General features: G+C 41.5%; 1 protein-coding gene and 1 long non-coding RNA gene across 6 annotated transcripts in view; one reads left to right on the top strand and one right to left on the bottom strand.

Moving 5' to 3' along the window:
- Positions 1 to 201: 201 nt before the first annotated feature.
- Positions 202 to 18,708, bottom strand: part of C10H7orf50 (chromosome 10 C7orf50 homolog) — a 192,038-nt gene continuing 173,531 nt past the window's right edge. For all 4 annotated transcript variants that reach the window (XM_054041239.1, XM_054041240.1, XM_054041241.1 and 1 more), the window contains 2 exons: positions 5,531 to 5,612; positions 202 to 1,716 (listed from right to left, as the gene is read on the bottom strand). In XM_054041239.1, coding sequence (XP_053897214.1) covers positions 1,534 to 1,716; positions 5,531 to 5,612 — 265 coding nt within the window. In that variant the 3' untranslated portion in view covers positions 202 to 1,533. The remainder of the gene's footprint in view (positions 1,717 to 5,530; positions 5,613 to 18,708) is intronic.
- On the top strand, positions 10,517 to 18,198 carry LOC128844009 (uncharacterized). Of its 2 annotated transcripts, XR_008446410.1 has the most exons (3): positions 10,517 to 10,777; positions 15,621 to 15,692; positions 17,696 to 18,198. It is a non-coding gene; the product is annotated as an uncharacterized LOC128844009 (long non-coding RNA). The 2 variants fall into 2 exon arrangements; XR_008446409.1 differs by lacking the exon at positions 15,621 to 15,692.

Below are 18,708 nucleotides of genomic sequence, written 5' to 3' on the forward strand. Positions count from 1 at the left end.
TGAAGCTCTTTAGGTTTTGTTTGATTTTAATTTTAATCTGCTGCTGCCTATGCTTGTAGTAAAAAAAAAAAAAAATGGAAAAAGGATACAAATGAGAAGTGAGTGGAGCAAATGCAAAAAAGGAGGAAATGAAAAAAAACAATAGAGATGAAGATATGGCAAGAAGGGGAAAAATGCGAGAGAATGAGAAGGGAGCCAGGTAGCACAACTGGTAAGTAAGAAAATGTCCATAAGCAATATGTGTGTCCTCACTGTTTCTGCTCTGGGGATTAACAGGCACTCTCTGTTGTTTTGTTCTCTTTCTTATATCTTGGCTCACCCACTATGTTAAATTCCATAATAGTTACCATATTAGAACAGCACATGTTAGATCACTCAAAATTTTTGGCTCCCAAAATAATTGTCTTAAAGAGGTCACTATGTATAAGCTGCGTTTATAACTGGCTGTATATTTCAAAAGTTACAGCAATTCATGTATGTGTAGGTTGTCAAAATCCAGCCAAATGCTGTAATTACAAAACCTTTTGAGAATCAGGTCATGAGTGCTGGTTAGGAACAAGTACTCAATTCGTATTGTTATTAAAGTGAGATCTCAAACTTTTGAGTAATTAATGCCCTTGTTTTTTGCATAAAAGTCTGGTCTTCAGCGTTCTCCTAGGATACAAATGTTCCCTAGTTGAAGCAGCTGAATACAGATTAACTCAACTGGAAAACAATTACAAGAGAAAGATGAAGATGTAATTTGTCAGGCTGAACACAAAATGTTCTAACACAGCATTTCCTGTTATGGATAGCATCTTACTAAAGGTATGATTGGGTGATTTCACAATGGACATCTGATTTGGACTATTCACATCTCTACATTTTCTGAATACGTAGCTATTGCCATAAAGCACCCCAAAAACTTTCAATATCCAGAGGAAAACGAACAAAGCCGACACTCTCCAGATCTTTGCTTAAATTGCTAATAAGTAAATGTGTTATAAACCCATGTTCGACAGACTGAAAATGGTCTTTCCCAAATCCAAATGACATGCTGCTAAAGCTGAAAGTGACAGATTACAGCTGGCTGATAAAGCACTGTGCTTTACATTCGCTTTTAAAACTACCCTTTGTGAAAGAACCTCCAGGCTTTCTGTTGGTTGTTTTGCTTTTATTAAGAGACACAAAGCTCCTCTCATCAGTTAATAGTAATTACATGTTGATACGTGAAGAACTAAAGTGAGACGGATGTTTCCACTCATTTCCAAGACATGCAAAAATTACTTGATGGAGCCAAAATAGAATGTTTAATAATGGGCAAACACTATGGTTCGTTTTGATTACAGTCTCCTTATAAACTGTTTAATGATTGATTTTAAAACACTGTACAATGAGCAATGGAAACATGAAATCTTATCATAATTACAATTCTTAATGAAAAAACATGTATTTACATATTTTTTTGGAAGTTATTTGTTGCATTTCACCTGTTCTCCATACAATGATAAAGACAGGCGAATCTAGAAATCTAATGACCAGGTTTACACACTTTCATGATAATAGCTGTAAAACTTTTCGTATGCGCTCACACTTCTCCAACAGGTCTGGATCTTCTGTATCCGAATTGTCATATTCTTTCATAAGAGCTTCAGCTTTCTGCATGGTTACATCTCGCGCGCTGCCTTTAAGCCCCTCCAGATAGTCCAATAAAATAGAGAAATATTCATCTGGAACCTTTAAGAAGAGAGATAATTGACAATGTAAGTTACGTGATGGGAGAAAATCTCAGCTGACAATTAAAGTCATGTGATGGCACCAGGCTGAATATATACAGGGCTGAGTCGAACAACTATCAGGAATACATGGTTATTAGATGCAAGCAATTCTCAACTCAAATGGGGATATTTATTGGCAGTGTGCTAATCATTGTGGGAGACAATCATTACATATTTGCTCTGTGCTCAGCTTTTAGGATAACACTCTAAGCAAAATGTAATCACAACAAATGCTGAAACACCTATTAGTACATCCCTCCACTTACTGACCAACATCTCAACCCTATACGAGCTGTTGAAGGAGAAAACGGTGGCCCAAATACTATCCTTGGATATGTGTGTGCAAGTTCTACTGAATTCAATGAGAGTTGTGTGTTCATATCTGAGGAAAAGACTTGGCCAAACAGCTCAGAATACGTATAATAATAGCAACTTTCCACCCTCAATGCCCAAAATTATCTGAGCTGCTGGGAAGAGATACCACCCACTGTCAAACAATAGATTGTGACGTTGACAGAACCATCATAGGAGGGGCTAACATTTAGTTTGAACAACAACAGATAAATTCAGACATATGGAAACCATTTTTAGATCACAGTGAATCAGACTCCGATAGAATCATTTAACTAAAATATGCCTAATGTGAAACAGTGTCACTGTCTCCAAGCACCCCATCTGTTTTTTCTCTTCTCTCTTCCCTTCTCATTAGTTAGTTAGTAATAGGTTACATTTTAGCTTCCTCAGTTAGGATATAATGCTGTTATAACCAATAAGTTGTATTTACATTACTGATAATCCAATAAAGACATTTTAGACATTGGTTTATTCCACATTTTTAACCATAATGTATTTTCAAGAAGATCACATAACCTGATTTTCTACAAAGCATTTCTTAAATGTATGTACAATTTCTATGACAGCAATCTCTGTTATTAATAAAATATTTTCCCTGTGATTCAGAAGAAGCTAAAATGACCCGTTCTGCAAACATTTATGCACATGTTTAATTTTATACAGGATTTCAACAGGACTATTCAATATGTGTAAAGTGAAGCATATGCACAGGCGTTTGAAGGATCAGGGCCTTACTTAACAGAGGACTGTATGCTTTTATTCTACTTGAGAAATACCATTTTACAGAAGAAAGAATTTTAACAGATAATGAACTTTACAAGTTATTTCTGCACTATCACTGAGCCCGGTAACTTCACTGACTGAAAGTTCTATCATTTGCAGTGAACTGAGGAAATGAGCCTCTAACAATGTAATAGTAAATGAAGGATAATACAAAGCACTAAACCAAAAGCAAAGTCTATATTCAGACTTATAATTTATCCAGTAGGGAAACCAACTATCACTCTTCAGTTACAACACTCCTGTTAAAAACCTACATGAAAAAGGAAATTAACCAGAGGCATAGTGATGAAACTAACTATACACAAAGTGCTGTCAAATGCATAAAGTAAATATACTGAAAAAATAAAACAATCTTCTTGTTTTCTAATCTGGTTCAGTTACAGTAAATTTGTAACAATAGCAGACAAAAAAGATAAGACACAAATATGAGGATTAGGTTGATAATATTCCTTTAATGGAAATAATTCTCTCTATAGTGAATGTTTGAACTCAACAGCCTCTGTGTACTCTGTACTTTAGCCAAAACATCCATATATAAATTTACCCTTCTTTTTACCAGACTTTATTTGTGTAGTCAGACCTCATCATGTATAATTATATCTATCATTATATAATTTAAGCAAAGTGCTTAAAGGGGCAATTAGTAGTCTATGCTAAACTTAGAAATTGTATGTGTGGAGAGAATCATGTGGCTGCTTTGTTCTTAAGACTATAAAGCATTTAGTTTTCAGCCTCAAAGAAAGGCAAACGAAAACCTTTGAAACATTTCTTTAATCTAGCTATATAATTTATTCCAAGTAAGAACCATGTTAACCAGAGAGTATTCTATGTATTTTTCCCTCCACTGAATATGCAATAGTGGTAGACAAACTTAATGGGTTTATGGTTTTGTCTACCATTTCCACTGCCATTTATCTTGGCTTTTGTTTCATTTCCTCTCTTCCAAACAGTTTCCTTGCCTCTAGCCTTATCTGGAGAATGGTTGCTGTTTGTAGACTTGCTTTGTCTACAGTTAGTTCCACAGGGCTGCATAAGCTCGCCAACGGGGCTTGGCAGGAAAAATAAATAAATAAATAAGGCAAATATCACATCTTCCTCCGAGTTTAGATTGTCACCAAAACAATATTTAAGAACGTCTGGTTGAAAAATTATTTTTCTTCAACAAAATGATGCCATGGCTCCAAAGGACAGGGAGTTTGTTGTACACAATTCAAATAATCACTATTAATAAGTGAGAATAATTTTTGCAGAAGCTTTTCTTTTAATGACGATCTCCCTGATGTAATCTGAATTAGGCCTGAGGCAATATTCCAGCGGGCTGTTGATGCCACAGGAAATAAATCAATTGAACATGTACAGTCCAACAGTGCAATGTTGGTATGTAGGAGCCAAACATATTAAATGGAAATATCTATCTAGAAGCAAACCAAATATTATCAACTCTTGAGTGTTCAACAGTACTATATAACTGTGAAGGTGTTTAGCACTTACACATGCCACGGGCCCCCGCAAAGATGTAAACCAGAAGGCTCACACCTTTGAGTGGAGTTCTGGAAAAGACCAAGTTTAAACTACACGAGGAGTCAGAACTGGTAACAGGGGAGAGGCAATTTGACTGGAGAGATCTCAGATCTCAGGCTGGAGTGCTGGACAGAGGGTCTGAACTCCAAGAAGGTGCCCAGCAGCTCCAACACTGGGGTTACGCCTGGTATCTGTTGAGACTCCAGAGTCTTAAATTACACAGGATCCAGCAGGCTGGATCCCCTCACAACAGTCCAGGGAGCTGCTAAGAGGGTGCGCTCAACCAGACCTATGACACCAGTCACCCACCATCTGGATTTTACAGAGTCAGTCCTAACTGACTTTATAGACAGAAGCAAGTACACCTTCCTCTCTGAATTCCACTTTGTCCTATTGCAGGACCTTCAGTTATTAACTGGGCACCACCAGAAGCTGAAGATGGAACTTGGGAAGGAACAAAAAAAGTGGTTTTCTTTTGTATTTTATTCATGACTGGAACTCGGTAGACTGTATTGGCTAAAGAAGAGGGAGCAGAATTTAGGCATAAAAATATATTCACCAAAGTGGTCACCCTCACTAAGGGCCTGATGCAGTGAAATACTTACGTATGTGTATCTGCAACAGCTTCAGCTGCCTAAAATGTGAGTATCTATGATTTTAGTACTGGGTTCCACATTCAGAAGTTCAGATTAACCAATACAGCTGAAATATGGTCTAAATTTATCATTCATTTGAATTCAAAATGCAATAATACTTTTTGTACATTAATTATAACAATCGAGTATACACAGGAGAAAGGTCATTCCAAACCATCTCTGGTCTATTATGACCTTTCGTCTAAGTCTTGCTGCATTAACTACAAACGATTTAAAGCAGAGATTGGCAAACGTGTCTTGCCAGTTGTTCTGAAAGGCTACAGTAACAAATGATTTCTAAACACTGATGATTTTAGAATCAAATGTAAACATTGACTCCTTGTCCAGATTAAATACAAAATTACAAACGTGTTGGGATACCACAGTAACATTTGGTTAACAAAAAATAGGCGTAATTAATTTATAACTACTTGCTTTAAGATATTATTTTGCTAAATAAAAAGCGATGTTAGTACAAACCTTCTCTTTCTCATACATGTGCAAAAGAAGCCAAGTCTGCCTGGTCTTTTGAAATTTCCATTCTTTTGGATTTTTGGACCAGCTGTAACAAAATAAATGAGAAAAATAATTGCTCAAATAAAATACTGGATAATAAAAATACTCAGCACTCACGTAGCACTTTTATATAATGATTCAAAGTGCTTTACCAGCATTACATTAACTAAGCCTCACAACGTCCTTGTGACCTAGGTGTTAGAGTATATATTGTACAGGTGGCAAAAGGGAAGTACAGAAGGATTAAGTGGCTTGCCCTAGGTGTCAAGCAAATCACTGGGAGAGCAAGCCGAAGAACCTAGGAATCCTGACTACCTTGCTCAAGACATAGGATAACTTTGCATCATATTTGAAAAATACAGTACATTTTAAAAGCATGCAAAACAAATGCACGTCTGCAAATACTCTCTGAATGCCTCACATGCAAACATTTTAAATATGTAAAAACTGAGCTGGGCTAAAATGTCAGACTGATGTGTGCAATTTGCATATAGTAAGACTGTGTTTTGAAAGCTGGTATATTTTGCTATAAATATAAAGAGGGAAGAAAACTCGTTTGAGAAAATGGGTATTTCTTCTAAAAACAACAGTAGAATAATGAGCGAGTAACAAATCTCACTATGAAATGCATACTGCTTTTTTGCCTCTACAACATAATACACAAAAATCTAGTATCTTAATATGAAACAGTACTAGTCAATATACTGAAGCATTATTACAGATGTAGCCCAATACAAGGGAACATTAACCCTAGTAAATTAAAATTATTAGATTTTAATCTGAAAAAAAGACAGTTATCATTTCTGTAACTGGTGTTCTGCGAGATGTGCTGCTCATGTCCATTACATATGAGGTGTGTGTGCTCGCCATATGCACCGGTGCCGGAAGTTTTCCCCCTCAGCAGTATCCGTAGGGGACCGGCTCTGGCACCCTCTGGAATGGTGCCTGCATGGTGCAGTATAAGGAGCGCTGCTGGCTCTCCCTACCCTCAGTTCCTTCTTGCCAGAAAACTCCAACAGTGGGGAAAGAGGGCGGGTTGTGGAATGGACATGAGCAACACATCTCGAAGAACACCAGTTACGGAAAAGGTAACTGTCTTTTCTTCTTCGAGTGCTTACTCATGCCCATTCCATATTAGGTGATTCCCGAGTAGTACCCCTGGAGGTGGGTAGGAGTTCACGGACATGTAGATTGCAGCACAGCTCTGCCGAATCCAGCATCATCCCTGGCCTGCTGAGTGATGACATAATGAGACATGAACGTGTGGACTGAGGACCACGTTGCAGCTCTACAGATGTCCTGGATAGGAATAAGAACAGGAGTACTTGTGGCACCTTAGAGACTAACAAATTAATTTGTTAGTCTCTAAGGTGCCACAAGTACTCCTGTTCTTTTTGCAGATACAGACTAACATGGCTGCTACTCTGAAACCTGGGTAGGAATGTGCACCAGGAAGGCCAATAAAGACACCTGCGCTCTCATCGAATGGGCTCTGACAACTGGTGACAGCAGAGCCCCCACCAGGTCGTAACAGGTCCTTATGCACGAAGTAATCCAATTGGAAATCCTCTGCGAGGACACTGGGTGATCCTTCATCTTATCTGCTGTAGCAATGAAGAGTTGAGTTGATTTATGGAAAGGCTTGGTACGTTCTAAGTAGAAAGCCAAGGCCCTCTGGATGTCCAGGGCGTGAAGTGAAGACGCCTCTCTTCACTGGTCTTGTGCGGTTTGGGACAGAACACCAGGAGGAAGATGTCCTGGTTCATATGGAAGGTGGAGACCACCTTTGGCAAGAAGACCAGGTGAGGCCGCAACTAAACCTTATCTTTGTACGGAGGTTCTGAGGTCAAGGCTTTAATTTCAGAGACCTGTCCCGCCGATGTCACCGCCACCAGGAATGCGACCTTCCACAATAGGTGGGAAAAGGAGCAGGAACCCTGCGGCTCAAAGGGCGGGCCAGTGAGCCTAGAGAGTTAAGATCCCACTGTGGGACAGGAGACCGTACCTGCAGGAAGAGTCTCTTGAGCCCTCTCACAAATCTGACCGTCATGTCATGGGAAAACACCGTCTGTCCTTGGATTGGTGGGTGAAAAGAGGAGATGGCCACGAGACGCACTCTAATGGAAGAGTGCGTCAGGCCTTGGTTCCTCAAATGGAGCAGGTAGTCCAGGACAGCCTGTATGGAGGAATGCGAGGGAGAGATACCCCGTTCAGATGCCCAGCAGGAAAACCACGTTCACTTGGCCAGGTAAGTCAGTCTAGTTGAGGGCTTCCTACCTTCCAGGAGGACCTGTTGGACTCCTTCCGAATAGGTCCACTCCTCTGGGTTCAGCCATGCAGCATCCACGCTGAGAGGTGGAGGGATCTGAGGTTGGGGTGTAAGAGTCAACCGTGGTCCTGTGACAGCAGGTCTGGTCGGTTGGGCAGGGGCCCAGGAGCGTGCTGAACCAGTGTCGGCGAGGCCATGTCGGGGCGATCAGGATGACCTGCGCCTTGTGCCTCTTGATCTTTGCTAGGGTCCTGCTGATGAGCGGAATCAGAAGGAACGCGTACATCAGGCTCCCTGACCACAACAGGAGGAAGGCATTGGAGAAGGAGCCTTTGCTTAGTCCTTGCCAAAAACAAAACTGGTGGCATTTCCTGTTCTGTCTGGTAGTGAACAGGTCCACTTGGGAAGTTCCCCACCTTTGGAAGGTCATGCAGGCTACCTCTGGATGGAGCGATCACTCGTGGTGAGAGGAGAAGTCCCTGCTGAGCTGGTCCGCCAGTGTATTCCTGATGCCAGGAAGGTGACAAGCTTCCAGGTGGATCTTGTGGCTGATTCAGAAGTCCCAGAGGCGGAGCACCTCCTGACAGAGAGCCGACGAGCACACTCTGCCTTGCCTGTTGATGTAGAACATCGAGGCTGTGTTGTCCGGCAGGACTTGTACCATCTTGCCCGACAGGTAGGGCAAGAAGACTCCGCACACCAGCCGGACTGCTCGGAACAACAGCCGGACTGCTCGGAATTCTTTGATGCTTATGTGCTACCGCGCTTCGTCCAGGGACCACGTCCCCTGAGTCTGGACAATGCCGATAAGCGCCCCTCAGCCGAGGTCCGAGGCGTCCGACACCAACTCAATGGAGTGGGGAGGGTTGTCAAAGGGAACCCCTTCCAGGACCATCCTGCAGTCAGTCCACCACTGCAGCGAGGTAAGTATTGCCTGGGGAATGGTAACAATCTTTCCCAGGGTGTCATGGGACTGGGAATAGACTATTGTTGCAGGGGCTGCATCCGGAGTCTGGCATGGCGGACCACGTAAGTGAACGCTGCCATGTGACCCAGGAAGCACAGACAGACCCTGGTTGTAGTCAGAGGGAATGCGGAGACTTACGTGATGAGATTCATCAATGTGTGGAACCTTTCCAGCAGCAGGAACGCCTTGGCGCAGGTCGAGTTGAGGACCTCTCCGATGAACTCTATCCTCGGCACTGGCACTAACGTCAACTTTTTGTCATTTACCAGCAGGTCCCAATCGTGGCATGTAGCTTGAAGCACCGTGACATCTCTTTGGACTTGAGACCTGGAGCTGCCCTTGACGAGCCAGTCACTGAGGTATGGGTAGATCTGGATACTCTGACGCCTGAGGTAAGCCAATACCACCGACATGCACTTGGTAAACACTCTCAGTGCTGTCACCAGGCCGAATGGGAGGACTGCAAACTGGTAGTGGTGGGGCCCCACGGTAAATCGGAGGAAGTGTCTGTCCTTGAAAGATCGCTATGTGGAAGAATGTGTCCTTCAAGTCAAGGGCGGCATACCAGTCTCCCAGATCCAGGGAGGGGAGAATAGAAGCCAGGGAAACCATGAGGAACTTTAGCTTCTTTAGGTCCTTGTTGAAGTCTTGCAGATCCAGGATGGGCCATAGACTGTCCTTGGCCTTTGGGATTAAAAAGTACCGGGAATAGAACCCCTTGTTCCTATACTCAAGAGGAATTTCTTTGACTGCACCGAGATGTAGCAACCCCTTTACCTCTGCGCGAGGAGACTCTCGTAAGAGGGGTCCCTGAAGAGGGATGGGGAAGGCGGGTGGGAAGGGGGGGTAGAAAGGAACTGGAGGGTATAACCCTGTTCCACTGTGTTGAGGACCCATTGGTCCAAGGTTATAGCCAACCAGGCAGGGAGGAAGAGGGAAAGGTGGTTGGAGAACACTGGGAAAGATGGATCCAGAGAATAGTCTGGTAGGTCGCCCTCGGGCACACACTCAAAATGACCGTTTGGCCCCCTACTTATTCTGGGTCAAGCCCAATTGGGCAGAGGGTGGAGGCGGGTGGCTTGGGCGGCGCTTGTAGCTCTTGGATCATTTATGAGGCTGGCTCTGTTGGCCTGGCAGCTGCTGCGGTCTGAACCGCTTACGTGCCGGGGCTGGGATGTAGAGACCCAGGGTCTTCAGGGTCGTGCGAGAGTCCTTGAGGCCATGCAATTTGCTGTCTGTTTGCTCCACAGTTCTCTCTGGAGTTCTTGCAGGGTGGCATGTGCATCAGGATCTGTGCCAATCTACTGGCGAAGTACGTCTCGAGTCCATTGATCAGTGCCCCCGGTGCTAGGGAGGGAGACCGGTGCTAGCTCATGGATGGCGCCAGGGGAGCACTGCACACTGTGCTGCTCCAGTGCCAGAGTGAGTGCCGACTCCATTAGGAGCGCTCTTAGACGGATATCGTGCTCCTTCTTCATCCTAGGTTTGAAGGACTTGCAGATACGGCACTTGTCACTTATGTGCCCTGTGCCTAAGCACCTTAGGCAGCTGGTATGTGGATCGCAGGGCTTAAAGCCTGGGGACCGGGGCATGCCCCGTCCCCTGGCTGAGTCCCGTTCGGGACTAATAAAGAGTTTGAGAACTACTACTAAGGGCATCTAAGAAACTATTAACTATGTATAACTATTTTACAGGATTTCAAAGTTCACAAGAACAGAGAACGAAACAACACAAGCTGAAGCAGCAGACATTCCAGCACCGTCACCGGCAGCAAGAAGGAACTGAGGGTGGGGGGAGCTGGCGGTGCCCCTTATACTGTGCCATGCAAGCGCCACTCCAGAGGGCACCCAGAGCCGTTCCCCTACAGGTACTGCTGAGGTAAAAACTTCCAGCACCGGTGCATGTGGCGAGCACACACAGCTAATATGGAATGGACATGAGCAAGCACTCGAAGAAGAAAAACTCATCTCTACAGGTATGATGCAAGTTCACCTTTAATGTTCCACTTTGTTTTACATAGTAATATTGAGTATAGAAATCAATTGAAAAGCCAGTTGGGCAAGAGTATTAACTTTGTTCAAACACTGTCAAGTCTAATAGAGCAAAACCGCCCTCACATTAAATTTCTTCTGCACTGGCAAATCAATTGTTCAGTGAACTCTGTGAAACAAAGACCAAGTGATCACAAATTTGTCCAGGAGGGTTTCATGATAGCTTCTGTAGAAACATACAAGTGTACAAAATAAGCTCCTTTTTAACTTCAGAAGTTTCCAAACTCAGAAGGGGAAGGGGGGGGGGGGGAGAGAAGCCTGTAGTTCCTTTCAGAGTTTTCATTGGTAAATTAAATGGAAATCTGCCATAAAAAAGGCAAGGTAAAAAGCAAACAAATGATAATAAATTGAAAAATAAGACAAATGGTTAACAACCCAATGCACTATATTTTATACCATCAATTAAAGGTAAATCTGCAAATTAAGAAAGTCAATCCAGAAGTCTACTACGGGATATTGCAGTTAAAGAATCAAATATTAGAGAACAGATATTAGACTGAAACTGAAAAAGCACGAACACTGACATAAGCTAAGATCCAAAAGTTATGGAATCAAATACAAAAATGAAAAACAAAGACATCAAAAAGCTTCAGTTAATCATGATTCAACTGTTTGTGTTGTTTAACCACCCAGCAAGGATGCTTGCTGTAAAAAGAATGGCTAGCACCAGTATCAGTTTTGTGGAGAATAAAAAATTAACACTGAAGGAGAAGGGAATAAAATTCAACATTCTTCACTGGTACTTTGCATTCATTTGTAGGCAAATTCTCTATGCATCCAAACAGATGCAATGGCTGCAAAAGGGGAAACTGGCACTCATGGAAAAATAGATAGTTTTACATCAATAGACTAACCAAAGTGTGTTTGTTCTTTAAAAAAAAAAAATAGTATGTGGTTTATTCATGATGTTGATGGAAACCATATCTGTGCCTATTACACTGGACAAACTCTTCACGAACAGTTCATTCTAATCTAGTCCACCCTCTGCACTATTATGGTCATGATCAAAGTCAGCTGTCATTTAAAGAAATTGCATGATATGTCAGTCATGTTTTCCCACATATGGGTTATTGGTGCATTCACATTTTCAGAAAACAATTCTACATTTTTTAACTAGTGCTCTTGGCTTGATTGTATTGGTTGCCCTCATTCTCCCAACTTCGTTGCGTGCCAAACTCTGGTCCCACTCTGAGCCCAAGAACCCATAATCATGGATACAGAGTTAATATAATTTTCATAACAGAATTTGTGTAGTTGTTCCACATAATGAACCCCACCCCTCCACCTATAAGCTTTTAGTATACTCAGCATAAATATTTCATTAATACAGATGGCTGAATGAGGGGGAAAAACTGATAAATGACAAGAATATTACTGTGAGATCATTAAAATCTACAAAAGTATTACTTCGTGAAGTGCAGAGTGTGGGAGAACTCTGTTAGAATTAGATATTTATACATTCAATATTTTTTGGGTTGACCTACCTTTAAAGTACAAATAAAGGTTAAACTCTTTCCATACAATGTAATACAACAAGCCACATGCAGATTACCCTAGTCACATGCAGAGATTTTGTTAAAGGACTTCAGGCTTTCTTGACATATTACAGCACTAATGCAGCCTTTTTATCTTGAGTGATTTAAAATCTAGTATAAATAAGATTAACTACACTACACTTAATAATAAACCCTCTTTACAGACAATCACTCCCTTTTTTGGTGGTCTTTAGAAGTAGCTATATCCAGCACAATGTCCAGATCTAATATAAGAAGTTATGGCACTAGATGGAAATATGTACATGTAAATATTTTCCCCATTATGCTTAGGGCATATTTTCTAATATATCATACAGCTGCTAATTATTGTTCTGGATATAGTTACTGTTTATATCTTTTTATAAGCACAAGCTGACTGAAAAAACATGTAGCTGACTGAAGTTTAATGGATCTTAAACTGACGATTCAACATAGCTTTAAGAGAGAAAAGTAGAAGACACATAGGAAATGGACCCATCCACATTATAAGTACAACCATGATTTTAAAGTCAGTTCATGACTTTATATAAAACACGATTGAGTTGTGTACTCACAGCAGCAATTTTTATAACACAACCATGTGTCATCCACACTTAAACTGCTTACCCATGTGTTTATTAAAAAATGCTGGGAAAATCTAGGCAGCTCTCTAATAGCACCCAGAGGGTATGAATACAGTGGGCCACTAACAGTATGTGTGGACAACACGCTCTGGGATGTCCTAGTACGCAGAGGCCTGAGACTAAGGAAAACCAGTTCCACAGGCACAGTCAGAGAGTCCAAGCCACACAGCAAAACAAATGATGCAAACTGGATACAGGAAGACAATCACATGCCTGTTTAGATTGCAGGCCAGGGCAGAATACTATTAGCTGCCATGGTTATTAACCGAGTATATAGAATACTGGGTGTGAACACAAACTATGTTCAGAGCCAACCATGTCACAAACTATGTGACAAGGCTGTACTATGGACAGGTCTAAAAAGACAAAGCTCAAGGAAATAGAAAAAATGAGAGCTACCCCCTCATGACCATAAAGACACAGGGTAAGATCTGGTACACCCAGGAATACAGGCACGGGCTGAAGTGGCTTTAAGCAATCTTCTAATGGATTTATTCTCAAAGATTGTGAGGCTCTCAGACACTACGTGATGGAGGCCATAACTTAGACATACAGAAGAAAAAACAGAAACAAACCCCAAAACTTGTTAGTGTTAAATAGAAGATCAACGTAATATTTTGTTGATTTTCAAGACAGAAACTGAATTGATTTGCTGTTTTGGTCTTTTAAACAAGCCAATTGAAATTCTGATGACCAAGATTTTTCAGACCCCATATGTAAATCTTTTTATCATTTTAAACAAATATTGTCTGCTTTCCTTTTGGGATTTACCTTGACATTTTGCCTATTTTGTTTTGCCAAATCCGAGCTTTTCCAGCTGGTAGGGAGAACACAGTCTGTTTGTTTAGAAGGCAAAGGAGTTAACCTAGTTAAGCACAAATATATTTTCTATAAAGAACTTAATTAAAAATACCTAAATCCTTACTCAGACATTTGGCACTTCAAAGCGACTTGTACAAACCAATAGTTTACAATACAGTATAAGGATATAAATGATACCCACACATTTGTGTGTCCTTAAGCTTCTATCTTATTGCATTTGCTTGGAAGGCGGGTAGCATGTGTGCATGTCAAGACCAATTCAGCAGGTAAATTATAGAAAGAGTTACTGCACCACAGTAACCATCAGGCCAATGGGTCAGCCGTATGTGACAAGAAAGTCCTAGGAAGCTGGAGAGCTTGGCTGTGCTTGTCGAAGGTGGCATGGAGGTATGAGGAGTTTGGGGCAAGTTTATTTTTTGTGGAAGAAGAGGCATTTCGATGTGGATTGGCTTTTACAATACAGTACTTGGACTAAGGGTACGTCTATACTTATCTCCGGGTCCGGCGGTAAGCAATCGATCTTCTGGGATTGATTTATCGTGTCTTGTCTAGACGTGATAAATTGATCCCGGATCGATCCCAGAAGTGCTCGCCGTCGACGCCGGTACTCCTGCTCCGCGAGAGGAGTACGCGGAGTCGACGGGGGAGCCTGCCTGCCGCGTCTGGACCCGCGGTAAGTTCGAACTAAGATACTTTGACTTCAGCTACGTTATTCACATAGCTGAAGTTGCATATCTTAGTTCGCAGGGGGGGGGGGGGGGTTAGTGTGGACCAGCCCTAATTGAATGAGCAGTCCCTGCCCCTGTACTGTATATAGCGCATTTAGCACTGCTAACCTTTTCTCAGGCCACATCATGTTGAAAGCATTTAAGGGAAAAATACTTGTGTCCTATTTATTTATAGTTTGGTCATTTATTTTGTGTTCAACTACTTTCAGAGTCTTCCCCAGGACTGTGAAAAGTCTCTTGATTCTCAATAGTTGGTTTCTTAATGATTTATACTTCTAGCACCAAGCCACCTGTATCCAGATCACAAAGAGCAGCACCTTCTGGAGCAGCTCCTTCTTGGGGAAGGGTGAGAGGGACAGGAGATGCTTGTGGAAGTGTAGATTCTGCAAAGTGGGTGAGGGAGCTGGAATTGTCTGTGGGATAAGAAAGAAATCTCAGTGAATGTTCAGCTTTGAGTTGACGTTAGGCAAGTTTGCCATGTTTGAAAAATAAATTCAAAATGTAAAGTATGGATACATTTTCAAAGAACTGAGTGGAGGACTGCGCCCTAAGAGCCACTAGTGCCCACTGGCATAGGGGTCACTGTCTCTCATCAGACCAAACCAACTCACTACATACAACACTGTTGTCATGGTATTTATCCAAAAAGTATTATGTAAGGTATCATATAAAAGCCAATACCATACTGGCTATTAATGTCATTGTAAAATGCATGTGTTAATATTATATGTGAAATTATGAATTTCCTCTGTGTGATGTTACTAGAACATGTTTAAGACAAAACAGCCTAGCCTAGGTAAATGTAATAAACAGGTCTGTCCTAGACCAATGTGGATTTACCTCAATTTACATATTAGCCGAAATCAAAGCTATTGACCTAAACCAGCCGTGGTTATCCTGATCCTGAACCCAAGAGACAGAGAACTAACACAGCTCCTGTATCACAGAGAGACACGGGAGACTGAATCCCCAGGAGGTCTCTCTGACTTGTAAGACAAAGGCAATCCTTTTGGGGATATAAAGAAGAGAGAGAGACTCCATCTTTATCCTTCACCTTAGGAGACAACGAAACCAAGCAATCTGATGTCTGTGATGGGTCCTGGCCAGTAAAAGCTGGAAAGGAGACTGAGGGTGAGAGAAACCATCTTGAACAGACTATTTAGCTAGATTAAGTTTTAGACTTTTAGAGGTGTGTTTTCACTTTTATTTCCTTGTAACCATTTCTACCTTTATCTGTTTTACTTGGTATCACTTAATCCATGCTCTTTTGTTAATACACTTGTTTTGCTTTCATTATAAATAATCAATGCTGTGTAAGTTCAGTGAAGCATGTACTTTGAGAAAGGTAACAGGTTGGAATGTTTTGTGTGAGGGTCCAGTCAGAGGGACTAGTCCCTGAAGTAGGATGATTTGGGGATGAACTTGGGGCTGGAAGGGTACTAAGGTCAGATTGCAAGGAGTAACCAGGTTGGGCAAAGCCACGGTGAGGCTTGTGGGTTGCTGGCAGGCTGTTTGGGTCAGAGCTCTGTTCCAAAGCTGCACAGCCACAAGACACCCAGGGTTACAAGGCTGATGGTGACCAAACCTCACACTGGCCTGCTGGGTGGACCCCAAAATGTCACAAGGGCCATGTTGTAAAATCCTAGACAACACTTTGAAAATGTAGGAATCACATAGGTGAGGTAGAAGAACAGACACAAATGCGTCAAATTTATTTATTGTACAAGTAATTTTTCTTACATTCGGAATGATTCTTTTTTTTTTTTTTTTTTTTGGCCATTCTTGGGAAAGTGAATGTGCTTACATTGCTATTCTCAAATCCAATGTTTGCAAAAATAGATGGATATATTAAATTATGTCCCAGATAAGGTTTCTCCATATTGTTTGGATGATTGAAAGAAAAAATGTCACTGTTGGGCTCTCTTGCCAGAAGAGAATTTTTTTGAAATTGTCAACAGATCCTAGAATCAATACCATGTTTTTGGCAGAACAGCTATACTGGCAACACTGCTCTACCCGTGGTTTTAAAAGCAACTTTTAATATGTTCTTCCATCTGGTTCAGACACAGAATACTGGCTAGAGATCTGTGCAGGGGGGAAAAAAAGGTTACGGACACTTTTTTTTTTTTTTTGGCAGCAAGGTAAACAGCACAGTGAAAAAAGGAAACAACAACACTATCAAAAGTGCTTCTTTTAATATCTCATTTCTGCCCTGGTGTCTAGTAAAAGGGCAGGCGGTACCTGCACAGCAGACTGAACTAAGACCCAGAATGTTACAGAAAACATTATAAAGTTAAAAAAAGATCCTGAAATACCTTGAAGCAAAGGACAAGATGATGTCTGTATAAAGATAAAATGTGCATCAACCAAACCCGGATCATCAAAAATTTGGATAATCTGGAGAGCGGGAAAGTGCGAGGCTGCAGAGCCATCTAGCAGCCACAGGAGCGATCGCCTACTTTTGGACATGTGTGCGCTGGTTGTTTGGTTAATAGGGAGAGCCAGATAATGAAGGGTCGGATAAATGGGGTTCTACTGTATAATTTTATTGTTAGTATTATTAATTCTTTGTATTACAGTTGCATCTAGGAACTCCAGCCAAGACTGGGGCCCATTGTTCTAGGCACTGTACAAATAAACAGTGAGAGACAATCTTTACCTTGAAGAACTTATAGTCTAAATAGATAAGACAGATCAAGGGCGGGAAAGGAAACTGTCCTTTTGGACCACGCTGCCTCTTCTAGTATTTTTTGTTACTTTTCATTCAAGATGCCGCAAGCAGCATTATACTGGCAAGATTTGTAGTTGATTTTGAATAGATCCCATTATAGTGCAGCTATTAAGTTACTGGTATTAGTGAGACTGCAAAATGTTATGTTTTGACTCTAAAAATGTAGCTAGTGGTAGTAGTGATGTTGAGAACTTAATGTGTTCCTTCCTGTAGCAACAAAGAAGAGTCAGCTAGCTGGTAGGCATCCAAGACCAAAGGCGATTTGTATGATTTCTAACACACTGTCAATGTACTTTGCCTACATATATGAACAGGAGAAAAGATGGGAGTAGAACAGCCTCACAAGAAAAAAGTATAATCCATTTTCTTCCTTCCCAATGTATTCTCTTTTATTCCACAAAAGCCCTTCAGAATTTTGCCTGTCTTATCTGCATCCTGGGATGAATATGCTGCAATGTACTACCTGGATGATGTGCTGAAGTCTTTCTGTCCAGATGTCAATCTTTTTCGACACATAATTCTGATCATCCTGATGGCCAAGAACAGCAGTGACAGCATGTACAGTAATGGGAGAGAAGAGAAGAAAATAACTAACATTCTTTCCCTCCCATGAAGAACATCTTGGGGGATGTGTGTGAGTGAGGAAGGAAGGGGGCCCCTTTGTTGGCATGAATATAACTCAAAAAGCCAACTGCAGGCAAGATCATTTACAAATGCTGCCAGTAATGTCTCGTTTATACAAATACTTTATAATGATCAGATGAAGGATACATTACCAACCTCAGGAAAAGCATAATAAGGTCTCGTTTTCTTTTTCCACCCTCTCTCCTTCCCCCACATATTACCACAATGTCACAAACTGTCTGATTCCTGTATTAAAATACTCCTGGTGGGGTCTGATACCTAGCTTGTCTGGGACTGATTGCTTCTTTTGGCAGTTTCTAACTGATCAGGGTTTTGGGGGGGGGTTGGTTTCACTTTATGTTCTAAAACTTTTGTTAGCCTTTTTTTTTCCTAGTTAGTTTCGGATCCAGAGGAGGAATGATGTAGCAGCTTTGCACATAAGAACAAAACTGAAAATAATTTGTTTTAAACCACATACTGTACTGGTCTGGACTGACTCCAGGTGCTCAAATATAACTGTTTTCTTCCTTCATTTCTCCACTTCAATAATTTTTAAATCAAGATGGTGTGGTCTCTTTTAGGCTTTAGGGCTATATCCACAAAAGGACTTAGGCGCTTAACTGCCACTTTAGTGGCAAAGTCCAAAATTTAGACCCTCAAAACCTCTGCCCAGCTGCTGTGGGAACTTAATTTTCCACTGGTAAAGTCTCTGCTGCTAATTCTGTGCGAATTTAAGTTTCCACTGGTAAAGTTACCATGGCGCAAAAACGTCTGTCAATGGGCACACACAAA

The sequence above is a fragment of the Malaclemys terrapin genome, chromosome 10, assembly GCF_027887155.1.
Source record: "Malaclemys terrapin pileata isolate rMalTer1 chromosome 10, rMalTer1.hap1, whole genome shotgun sequence".
Taxonomy (NCBI): domain Eukaryota; kingdom Metazoa; phylum Chordata; order Testudines; family Emydidae; genus Malaclemys; species Malaclemys terrapin.